The following is a 12,841-nucleotide window of genomic DNA, read 5'->3' as shown; positions in this document are numbered from 1 at the left end:
GCAGCAGCCTCTGTTATCGCTTAGTTTGTTGATGGGGGACACTGATTGAGATCAGGATATATCAGCAATTACTGACTGGAAATGCTTGCCTAAAAGTAATGTTTTCCACAGAATCTTGATTTACTCCTAATTATGTAGAAATATTAAAATGTTAGATCTTATCTAGATCTTATCCTCTCTCTCTCTCTCTCTCTCTCTCTCTCTCTTTTGATAAAGTGTCTCTGTGTAGTCCCTGCTGTCCTGGAACTCACTATGTAGCCATTCTGGTCTCTGAACTCACAGAGATCTACCTGCCTGCCTCTGCCCCCTGATCCCCACCCTGAGTGCTGGGAGTAGAGCTGTGTACCACTGCAGTGGGAGACCTTTGCCTTTTTTAGAGCTGTGTGGTGCTTTATTCTTTCTTAAAGAAGTGAGGTTGTTCAGATCATCTCAGCCTAAGTTATTAGCACCCATATTTCTTCTTGGTGATACTTTCAGAAGGCTTGATACATTGATAGTCACAGAAGGTACATCATTTGTATTCAGGTTTTCTTTCAGTTTCCTTTCCTAATACTGAGAAAAAGCCACTTACAGCTTTTATGCTGGTCACAGTTCTGGTAGTTGGTTTTAGTGGGGGAAGTCACCGTGGACACTTACACAGGTGCTCAGCTTCCTCTCTTTCTTGTTCAGCAATTATTTCCACTATTTCCTGTCAGTCTGTGAAAAATAGCCCAGAAAAAACAATTTACCACACGAAGTCTCTCCTATGAGCTTGCTGTTGCTGTAGGTTGGTCGGTCGGTCGGTCGGTCGGTCGGTCAGTAGGTCGGTCGGTCGGTCGGTCGGTCGGTCGGTCGGTCGGTCGGTCGGTCGGTCGGTCGGTCGGTCTGTCTGTTGATTGGTCGGTCGGTCAGTTGGTTGGTCGGCCCAGCTGACTTGCTGTTGACTCTTGACTCCTCTGCACAGGTTGAAGAGATCATGATGACTCTGAAGCAGGCTTTCACGGTAGCTGTGCTGGAGCAGACAGCTAAGGCACCAGCCAAGCTCTGTGAGGGCTACCCCTTGCAAGACCTGCACAAGCTCTGCGAGAGGATATAAGGTGAGTAGGGGGCACTTTTAGCGTGTAGCGCCAAGGCCTTGGGTGGGAGTGCTTGTGGCCCTACTCTGTAGGGCCATGTCAGAGGGATCATAGATGACCTCACACCGTGCAGTGGATGTGTGACAAGAATCTTTCCTGGGCATGATGGAGACAGAGCTAAGGACCCACACCCCCTCTTGCCATCTCTCCTCCAAGGCACCCTGGGAGGAATAAAGAGGTTAGGAATACATGTGGCCAAACATTTACTGAGCTGTGTGAGAATGGTGGGTCTTTCAGATTGAACACGACAGAGATCTAGTGAAATGAGACCTAAGAAGTTTACCATGTTTTCTAGTAGAGAGTCACCTGCAGTTCTGCCAGGGCAGTTTTAATGGAGGAGAGCAGAAAACGGGTTCCGACTGAGAAGTGAGTGGGAAGGAATAAAAACCAAAACCCCAAAACCATGGTGACAATCTTCACTAGAGTCTCTAGATGGTTATGAAATGTCACCATTTGCAGGATTTATTTAATAATAAGAGTTACTGTTTGGTTGTAAGTCTTTCTATCTAGGGGTATGGTTTTTGAGATTGTCACATGATTTAAGTTATCGGATTGTAGAAACAAAGACATGATCATCTTGTGTATCTAGAATACTTGTCACAAACTATAATTCGGTAAAGAAAAACTATACTGACATTTAGACCTAGTTTCTCTTTTTTTTTCCTAAGTAATTGTGGGAAACAGTGCTTAGATGTTTTTAAAAGATACTGTCAATTTTAACTTCATCATGGTGTGAAGGAGAAGTAAAATTGTTTATAATTTTATGAATAAGTTGAGAGGTTAGAGCCATCTAGGGATAAACTAGGGTATAGCAAGCCCCGGATCCACTGTCTTGACTACCAGGCAGGCTTTACCTGCAGCTACCCTCTCTCAGAAGAGGAAGGAGCAGGCTCTACCTACATTGAACCCTCTCTCAGAAGAGGAAGGAGCAGGCTCTACCTACATTGAACCCTCTATCAGAAGAGGAAGGAGCAGGCTCTACCTACATTGAACCCTCTATCAGAAGAGGAAGGAGCAGGCTCTACCTGCAGTGAACTCTCTCTCAGAAGAGGAAGGAGCAGGCTCTACCTACAGTGAACCCTCTCTCAGAAGAGGAAGGAGCATGCTCTACCTACAGCTACCCTCTTTCAGAAGAGGAAGGAGTTCTCTTGAGTGAGAACTGTTCAGGGTAGAGTGAAGTCTGGCCCTGGTCATCAGGGAGGGGCAGCAGATAGGGTGGTAGTGAGTGGTCAGGACTCCTTTGGAGGAATCTGGAAAGACGTATTGTGTGCCCTTTTTCTTCATTTTGCATCTAATTCTATCTGTAAGGAGATTTCTAAACATTTTGTAGGTGTATGGTTTTTGATATTGTCATATGATTTAAATTATCCAATTGTAGAAACAAAGGCATGATCATTTCTTATGTATCTCGAACACGTGTCACAAACTGTAATTCTATAAAGAAAAACTATATTGACATTTAGACCTATTTCTTTTTTTCCTAAGTAATTGTGGGGAAAAGTATACCCAGATATACAATGTATCCTTTTCACCTTTGTTTTTTTTTAAGAATCTGGTTCTTGAAGGTTCCCACTGCTCTCCTTTCATCTTCCTGAGTCACAGCTCACCCACCAGTCTCTCCCCCTTGTCACTTTGCCACAGCTCCAGGCAGCCACCGTTCTACTTTGTGTTTTCCTGTGTGTGTGTGTGTGTGTGTGTGTGCACACGTGCATGCATGCGTTGGGGTAATTTGTGGTGTGTGAATGTATACATATGTATGCCTGTGTGTGTAGAAGCCAGAGCAGGGACATGGCGGTTTTCCTCTGTCTTTCTCTGCCTTGTTGACTTCAGACAGGATTTCTCACTGACCCAGAGCTGGTTTTGGCTGGATTCGTCCTGCTGTTAAGTGCTGAGGGTCTGTTTGTCTCTGTTCCCGGTGCAGGAGTTAGAGGCCCGAGCAGTGCCCTGCTTTGACTGCAGGTTCAGTTGCTTACAGAAGTCTCTTACCACTGAGCTTTCTCCCTTTCTGATTCTACAAATTGAGGTAATCTAGGTACCTTGTAGAGTGGAATCAGTAGGATTTGGTTTCTTGGTTTTGGTTTCTTTCACTCAGCATTGCATCTTCTGGGTTTGCTCATTTTATACATATCAGAATCCTATTTCTTTCTTTGACTGAATAATATTCCATCAGCTGATTCATTTATTCACCACTGGACATTCGGGTTCTTTTTGCCTTTTCCTGTGTGAGCAGTAGTGCTAAGAATTTTGGTGTACACACATCTGTTCAGGTTTCTGCTTTCCATTCTTTAGAGTTAGTGGATTTGCTACTTCATATGGTGAGTGTTCATATGGGTTTCTGTTGCTGTGGTGAAACACCATGTCCAAAGCAATTTAGGGAGGAAAGGGTTTATTTGGCTTATACTTCCACATCAAGGTTAATTATTGAAGGAAACCAGGGCAGGAAATCAAACAGGGCAGGAACCTGGAGGCCAAAGGTGATATAGATGGGTGATATGGAGGGGTGCTGCTTACAGGCTTGCAATCCATGGCTTGCTCAGCCTGCTTTCTTAGAGCAACCATGATGACTGACCTTCGGATAGCACTGCCCACAATGGGCTGGGCCCTCCCCGATCAATCACTAATTAAGAAAATGCCCTATAAGCTTGCATATAGCCCAGTCTTACGGAGACATTTTCTCAATCAAAGTTCCCTCCTTTCAGACAACTTTTGCTTCTGTCAAGTTGATATAAAACTGGCTGCACAGTGCGTCTGTTTAACTTTCAAGCCTTCCTGTACTCTTCTATAATAATTATATTCCCATTATTCACCGATCCTAACTTCTCTGCATTCCCACAGAAATGATTTTTATAATGGTAGTTGTCCTAATAGGTATGAAATGTTAGCTGGTTATTTTGTTTTTATGAAATAAATTTATATAAACATCATAAAGCCTGAAAAGGCTAACTTTGGTCATTACAGTGCTCTTGAAAGAAACATGATTGATTCATTTTTAGAAAACATTTCCATGTCGTTACTGCTTGCTTATAGCATATAAATTATATCTGGAATGAGAGTTTTGCTTTAACGAGAGAGTGCAACTGAGAGGCTCCGGTATAGCAAGCCCCGGATCCACTGTCTGACTACCAGGCAGGCTCTACCTGCATCTACCCTCTCTCAGAAGAGGAAGGAGCTCTCTTGAGTGAGAACTGTTCAGGCTAGAGTGAAGTCTGGCCCTGGTCATCAGGGAGGGGCAGGAGCTGTCAAGATAAGGCAGATGATGGTAGAAATGCCCCTACAGGCCTACTCAGCCAGCAGTGACTTGGGCCTTACAGGCAGAGGAGATCTTGATCTGCAGAGCTGGCTCCTGCTGAGTTCCACTTGGTAAATCAGCATTGGGCCTGAGCATGCAGAAAGTTACAGCTGGAGGTTCTATTTGGGACCAAGGGTTTGCTGTTGTGGTTTGGAGAATAATCATTCAATTCCCTTTTACATGATAAAATCCAACCGCGGCAGAAAACTGTACAGCTATAGAGAGCATCCATTAATTAACTATTAACCAAAGCCACGAGGCGTCTGGGAGTGGGTGTTTTACTCACTGTGTGTGAAACATTACTAATGGAATAGATGGTGAGATATGAGAGGCCACCTTGGAAGAAGAACAGATTTGGGGTCCTTTAATTTCTATGGTTGCAAGTCCAATAAATAGAATGGAATGATTTCTCGGAAGCTGTTGTAAGGGTGGTCTTGGGTGGGGATGGATCTCAGTGGTGGCATCCTGACCTGGCATGCATGAGGCCCCAGGTTCTAGGCCAACAACTCCCACCAAGCATTTTGTCATTGCCAGTTGAGCATCCCCAATCCTGAAATCTAAAAGGCTCCAAAAGCAGCAAGGCTGTGGCTCAGTGGTGGAGTACTTGCCTTGCTTGCATAACACCCTGGGTTCAATTCCATATACTGCAACACCACCCCCTGCCCCCAAGTAAATTCTTCTATCAGGAAGTTATGTTCTGACCAAGAAGTCCACAAACTATAGGAAGGACCAGTAACATGACTGTTACCTCCTTCCAGCCTAGCAAGGCTGGCTGTGAGCATCCACAGCTTAAGCAGAGCCACCTGCTGTGCTGCTCCTTTGTTGTGCCACTACCTGCCTGAGGCCCAACCTGCCTCAGGCTGAACCAGTTCTCTTCCAAGATTTTCTGGAGTTAGCACAGAACTGTTATCTTCCCTGCAATCTTGGAGAGTTCCCACTAAAAGGCTGACCTATCTACTTCAAAGGAACTTTACATGCCTAGAGATGGGCCTCCCCTCTTCTTTATAAAGTGTGTTTGCTAACATTAAAGTTGAATCTTGATCAGACTGACTGTCTTGGTTTCATCTTTGTCTTATGCCGCCTAGCTCCCTCTTCTCTTCCAGATTCCAACATGCTTTCTCAGAACAGAACTCAGACATGTGAACCGCTGACCGGACACAACACATGACCATAAGAAGAAAGACTTAGAGAAAATTTTTCATTATTTTATGTATATGAGTACACTGTAGCTGTACAGATGGTTGTGAGCCTTCATGTGGTTCTTGGGAATTGGACATTGGACCTCTGCTTGCTTCAGTCAGCCCCGCTTGCTCTGGCTCAAAGATTTATTTATTTATTATAAATAAGTACGCTGTAGCTGTCTTCAGACACACCAGAAGAAGGCATCAGATCTCATTATGGGTGGTTGTGAGCCATTATGTGGTTTCTGGGATTTGAACTCAGGATCTTTAGAAGAGCAGTCAGTGCTCTTAACCTCTGAGCCATCTCGCCATCCCGAGAGTGTTTTCTTAATCAGTTGATGTAGCTGAGTTATGCCCCAGAATGTATAAAATAGGAGAAATACATGTGTATTTATTCTAAATACACAAATAATGTATGTGTGGGTACACCACATACTCAGTGTTAGCACAGTTTCTAAGAATCAAAGCTACTCTGGAGTATGTACTTGAATTTTATAACCATAAAACTGCTATGATACTTAAAGAGCATTTTGCTTATTTCCCAGTTGAGAGGAATAGGAGATTGCTGAAATTAATCATGCTCTCTCTGAAAAACAACATATTGAGTTGGGGTAGACGGGTCTACCATGGTGAGGTATCTTGAGTTTAGCTAGGCCCAGTCAGAGGACCTGACCATCCATATGGTGAAGAAGAGGCAGAGGCTTAGGATTCAGCCTGAGGTTTTCACTGTGTAGTCTAACTATTCTAGTCTAACTTTCTTAGAGGCCTGAAGCTTCCCTCACATGGCTAACAGTGCAGAGTTGTTGCTTAGACTAGATCAGGGACTTTTTCTTATATTTGGAAAGGTTTTTAGTTGGTTTTCACTGGGTACTTATTAAACTGAGACACCATTGTGCTTCAGTATTGAAGTATTGCTACAGAAAGCCTTGAGCCTGCCCCTCTGGCCTTTTCTCTACCTCATCCCACCTCTGTATTCACTTATGTCCTGGAGCCATCTGTGTGTTGGACCACATGATTCTACCAATCCATAGTGATCTGGTTCTGAAAGCAGACAACTCACCTCCTTAGTTGATAGGTAAGCTTGGACAAAATATATGATTTTACCATCTTGGTGTCTTATGTATACATTGAGATTACTAAAAACAGGGCTGGGAGGATGGCTCAGCAGGTAAGAGCACTGACTGCTCTCCCAAAAGTCCTGAGTTCAAATCCCAGCAACCACATGGTGGCTCAAAACCACCCATAATGAGATCTGACTCCCTCTTCTGGTTCATCTGAAGTCAGCTACAGTGTACTTATATGTAATAATAAATAAATCTTTAAAAAATAAAAATAAATAAACCATAATGTAAACATTTTTTTAAAAAAGATTACTAAAAAACAAAAAAAAAATCCCTACCTCTGTGATTATTTTGAGATCTCAACATAGGAAGTATTGAATGAAATGGCATTAGTTTTATGGTGGCCTTGTAGAGTTCATCTTGGTTTAAGACAAAATAAGGAAAAATAACATTCTGGAAGCTGAAGTGCCTGCTGGACTTTGCTTAGGGTCAGGACCTTGTGCCTGTGCAGCCAGTAAGGAGGGCTGGGCTGACCTCCAACTGAAAGAAGAGACAGGGACACTGGCTTTGGGATCAGACTAGCTACTGACAGACTTCTGGCCTCTCTTGAGTTCCCATGTCATGAGCCGTGGACACAGCACACTCAACTGTGCAGTGGAAGTATGTTTCCTGAGTCACCCTGCTGGCTCCATGCTCTGGCAGCCTTCTTTCTCTCCAGCCCTCAGTCATCCATGGAGATGCTTTGACCACTGCTCCTGCTACATAACTAAGTAGTCACAGTCTTTACTTAGCTGCCCCCAAGGGCCCTTTAAGCACATCCTGCTGTGCAGAACATTCCCATGCAGCCTTAGCTGCAGCTCAGGAGGTTCATTGTCTGACAGAGTGAAACAAACCTTTTAAATCAATTGAATTCCATTCTTTGAGTCTCCCTGCTCCCCACTCCAGCTCTCCATACCTGGTTTTGGTATGATGTAATGGTCGGTTTTATTTATAAAACCTACCCTGCCTCAATTCAGGGCCAAGAGGTTTTATTGGTGGCAGGAGTTTGCTCTTTGTCACCATCTTGAATAAAGGACTTTTGTTTGGCCTTATATTTCTGGTGGCCATCAATTATTTCACTATCAGCTTTGTCCAGTCCCTGAGCAGGCCTCCTTCCTCAGCATGGGGAAGACTTGGGCTAGCAGAAACTAGCAACAGGTCTTTATTCCGTGGAGGTCGGACTAACAAGTTCTCAGGCTTCACATGTTCTCTGACTCTATACCTGACATCAAAAAACCACAAACTAAGCCCTGTACTGTATTCGTGCAGGGATGGAATGTCTTGAGATTGTAATCGGTGCTGGGCTTTTATGTGGTCATTTTTATAGCGTTTCCTCAGAATCCTCAGTAATGGCCATGGTCTGGTCTTAAGACAATTAAACACTTGATGAGAGGAACAGAGTCAGCCACTCAAGGGCATGTATCTGTCGGAATGTAAGTGGAAGTCAACGGAGAAGTAGGATTCAGTTTCAAATCAGCACCAGCTGCTTGTTATTAGAGTGTATTCAGGTTCTCTTGTAGTTAGACGACTTTGTCATTATTGAAGGAAATGTTTGGGTTGCCTTCAGCATTTTAACACCAAACAGTAATCTGGAGCTGCGTGCACCTTGGGCAGAGTATCCAAGGGCCGCATTTGAAGTGGCTTCATAAAACTCTGTGTCCTTGGTCTTCCTGCGTATGAGATTTGGACAATATCACACTCGTGGAGTTGTCTTGAGAATTCAGTGAAATTCAAGTTCGATCTAGGAGTGCAGTTCCTCACACAGCAGCATTCAGTTAGTTCACAGTGATGCTGTTGTCAAATCTAGTGTCCTGAAGTGGGTGGGTGAGAAGGTGAAGGAAATGAGTTCGGGGGGGGGGGAATTCAACTCAGCACTCCCCCCACAGACACCTTGTCTTTTTCTCTCTTCTCTAAAGGAATTAATTCATCTAAAACCAAATTAGAACTCCAGAAGCACTTGACTACACTGACCAATCAGGAATAGGCCACCATGTTCGAGGAAGTTCAGGTACAGTAGCATGTAGCAGGGATGCACAGCAGGGAGCATGCTTGTGGAGTGTTCTCTGGGTGGTGAGGAGTCAGAGGTGTCACCACTCCCCAGGAGCGTGAGCCAGTGTCTTGTTAAAAAGTAGGTAGACCAGGAGGCAGAAGGCCACATGCTCTCCTTTGCTCCTGGGAGCCTCTGTCAGTCTCTTCCCTCGAAGTTACAAGACATTTGTACATGCGTTTGAGCACAATTGGCCCTTCTGTATTTTTTGTTGTCTGTTTTGAAAATATATGTGTCATACGTTAGAGCCTTAAACTGAAACACAAAAATCAAAACAGACTGAAACCAGCACACACAGAAGCACACACATGAGCTGCATGCATTAGACCTGGAAGTCTGCTTTTACCATGCTTGAAGCTGCTGCATCTGGGGAAACCAGGCCACAGTGTCAGGCCTGCCTAGGGCCTGCTTGTCAGGAGGGAGCTCAACATGGATTTCATGTCTGCCAGAACCTGGAGCCATTTTTGTGGGGTTTTGGCGAGTGCAGTAAGACAAAGAATTTATACATCTTTGCGTGTGTGTGTGCGTGTGTGTGTGTGTGTGTGTGTGTGTGTGTGTGTGTGCTGTGTGTGCCCACTAGTGCCTTGTCAAGTCCACAGTTAGGGGCCAACTAAACCAGACAAGCAGGTAGCCATGCCTTTGTTTTCATCCCTGTGGGGGAGGGGATGAAAAGGCTCAGCTTTCTTTCTGTTCTCACTAAAGTTCTTCAGTTCCCTTGTTCTATAGGCTTGGCATACATTTGTAGAAAGAATAGGAAGATTTTGTGGGGGCCTGTTTTCATTTATCAGATGGCCTCAAGGGTTGGTTTATTTGCCTGTGCTTTGCTTCTTATTCTTAATGCATTGCAGCTGCAGCCAAGGCCTTCAGTGTGAACCCACCTAGGTCAAGGTGCTACCAGGTCACTTGGGAGCATCTTCCTGGCAGGCAGTCAGGCAGGGAAGATGCATCTCCCTTCCTTAGTGGTTTTCACTTTGATGTACAACACCACATAGCTTCCCCTGAGCAGAGGGGCGATGCCTGAGGAAGGCAGTTCCCAAAACCCTCCTGCAAACAGGCTGTTTCATGTCCTCCTGCAGTAGCAAGGAGTCTAATGGACATGAACCCTCTCGTCTGTGAGCCGAGACATGGGAAAACAGCGCATAATACAAGTGTACTTGAAAAGCAAGGTTATTGTGATGCTATTGCAGAGTGCAATTTAGTGCTCTCCACAGCTCTAGATTGATGGCTCTGAAGAACAGAAGCAGTCATGTTGTTCACTGGCTGAGAAAACCCAGCTCATCCTTTACCTTCCACCGATGCAGACGTAGGCTTTTGTGAGAGAGACATATTTGATCTTCCATGATGGCATGTTGATGGTCTTCCTGAAAGGCTTTCATGGTTTTTCTAATCAGTGACTGTCCCTACTAACGTATTTGAAAATTCACATAGGTCAAAAAGGTCTTAGAAAAATGTGATGTAATCTTTCCTGGAGGGTAATTTATTTCTGAAAAGCTCTCCCAAAGGTCAATTATTATAAAGCCAATGTAATTACCGTTAACAATGATACATACTGTGTCGTTAGTAATGTTGCCTATCATACTAAGTGTTTCTTTAGGAGGAAGTTTAAATAATAACTAGGCAAATGTACTGGAGATGATGGTGGCTGACCTTGAACCCTCAGTCCTGGGCCATTTCACTGCCTTAGCTTAAGCACAGTAAGGCTATACACTACATCTAAGGCAGCTCTGTTCACTTCCTTTATTAAGGTGAAAAGAGGCAGAAACACACCAGGGAAAAGGCGACAGACAGATCACTTTAGGGAAGGGCAGAGTCCTATCAACTCCCACCCAGGAAAATCACCCATCCAGAAAACCGCAAGCCAGCATGCAACCCCTTAGCTGACTGGGTATGGCTTACCCATTCCTTTCCTTCCCTGTGGCTATCATTTTAACGATTTTCCGTTTAAAAAACAAAACAAACAACAAACAACAAAGCAACTAATCTAGGGTTTTAGTTTGGTCGTAAGTTTTAAATATCAGGTTATTTTAAAAAATCCTGTTACCTTGATTAACAAAGGGTGTTTTATAAATTAACATTTCCTACTTAAAATTGTGTTGAAACATATTGCTTTAACATCCCTCTTGAACCTCTTTTATATAACTATATTCTGCAACGAAAGGGTGTCTACAAACATGGATGTGTAAGACAGATTTTTCAGACCTCAAGCTGCAAAAAACCGACAGATTTTACCGTGAACAGAATACTTCGGTTCTCCTCTATGCCTGTGGGCTGAACCACTTTGTGCCCACCAGTGAGGTGGTTCTCATTGTCATTGTTAAAGGAACTAAAGGTGCTATTGAGGAGCATCCTGGAACTCCTGGAACTCCTTTCTGAAGGCCAGCGAAACAGTCCAGGCTGTGAGAAGGATTTGCGCATGGGCCTGGGGCCAGAAGCCAATGGCTGCCCAGTGGGCGCTTCCCAGTATGTTCTGTGACTGCAGCTCACATGGTTGAACTCCTCTAGACACTTATGGATCAGTGCGGGTGGGACCTTCTTGTGAGCCACGGTCACCCGGCCACAGAAGAACACCTTGAACTTTTTCTCGGAGGGTAACACAGCTCTTCCTGGCCTGCCTGATGGAGATGATGATCTCAGGCACCTGTGCAAAAGGGGTGTGGTTAGAGACACCTGGCAGCAGTGGGACCAAATATCAAGGTCACAACTCAGAACCACAGCTTCCAGAGCAGGGAACCCTGGCTGACAGAGGGGCTGGGCTGTACTGGCTCAGATCACAGCACTCTCTAAGGTTAAATGACCAGCCCCAGGGCGGGCTTGCATTGTAACCCCTCAGGGCCTCAGGGCATCTCCACTGGGCTTTGTCTCTGATACAGTTACCTAAACATACTAGCTCACTCTGAAGAGTCTAGTGTCCTTAGAAAAGCCTTCCTCAGTATGTGGTGAGGCAAAAGGCTCTTACACTTACTGAAATTACAGCACCTTTGGTTGTTCTTTTCCTTGGCAACAAACAAGTTATGACTTGATCCTGTATTTCCTAATGTGGATTGATAAGACGACGGAGAACCCATGCCTACTGCCACAGTAAACCACTGAGGCTTCTCACAAACAGCTTTGCTTTCCCAATGTAAACATCTCAGAGGAGAGGCTCTCCCACCCTTCAGCATCCCTGCCACTCCATCGTGTCCACTTATGCTAGGTTCTCCTCAGCAGCTTCAGATATAAGAGGGGTGCGACACCACAGGGAATCACCCCGAGCCAAGTGACCAGCAGTCACAGCACTTGCGTCATGGTTTGTAAGAACCCTGGACTTGTTGGCATGGGCTTAATCTTCTGACTGCCGGGCCAGTTTCTGCTTTGACTGGACACATATATTTGGACCAGTATTTCCCATTTTTCAATGTCTAAGGCTTCCGGTTGATGCCCAAACACCTATAGGCCCCTGTTTATTTAACATCCTAACCAGAAAATTCCAATCCCTTTTTCCAATTCAGGTAAAAATTCCAACCAGTGTGCACTGTAAAGAAAGATGACTCCAGTTCATTTGAAAGCAAGCTTGTATTCTGTGCCACAAAGACCGCTGAAGAGTCAAAGTTATCTTCAGAGATATATTTTTAAAATATGATTCCAAGTCTGGAGAGCTGGCTCAGCAGGTAAGGGCACTTATGCTCTTTCAGAAAACCAGGGTTCAATTCCCAGCAGCATCATGGTGGCTGACCACCATCTATATATAACTCTCTTCTGGTCTCCTTGGGTACTGCATGCATGAAGTACACAAGCATATGTGTAGGAAACACACACACACAATCTTTTCTTAAAAAAAATGATTCCTGAAACACAGATTTAAATATTTAAAAGCTGTATTTTTTGCTGGTCACGGTGGCAGAGGCCTTTAATCCCAGCACTGCGGAGAGAGACACAGGTGGGTCTCTGTAACTTTTAGGCCAGACTCGTCTACATAGGGTGCCAGAACAACCAGGGGTACACAGAGAGACTGCCTCAAAAGCAAACAAACAAACAAATGTCTAGATTTTAAAATAGGGTGCAAGTGCAGGGGGCGCTGGGTACATTCTTTGCTGTGCACGTGGAGGTCAGAAGACAACCTGTAGCTTCAG

The 12,841-nt window shown here is 44.5% G+C and overlaps 1 protein-coding gene across 1 annotated transcript in view; it reads left to right on the top strand.

The window, feature by feature from the left end:
* The window catches only part of LOC147005968 (TBC1 domain family member 1-like), a 42,636-nt gene extending 30,281 nt beyond the window's left edge, over positions 1-12,355 (top strand). The window contains exons 4-6 of the mRNA XM_085835187.1: positions 944-1,076; positions 8,602-8,693; positions 12,221-12,355. Of these exons, the coding sequence (XP_085691313.1) occupies positions 944-959 (16 nt within the window). The 3' untranslated portion in view covers positions 960-1,076; positions 8,602-8,693; positions 12,221-12,355. The remainder of the gene's footprint in view (positions 1-943; positions 1,077-8,601; positions 8,694-12,220) is intronic.
* Positions 12,356-12,841: the final 486 nt, after the last annotated feature.

Source organism: Mus caroli, unplaced genomic scaffold (assembly GCF_978045245.1).
Source record: "Mus caroli unplaced genomic scaffold, Mus_caroli_1 scaffold_2, whole genome shotgun sequence".
Lineage (NCBI taxonomy): Eukaryota > Metazoa > Chordata > Mammalia > Rodentia > Muridae > Mus > Mus caroli.
Note: the sequence above shows the minus strand (reverse complement) of the source record. Positions and strands in the feature narration are given on the sequence as shown.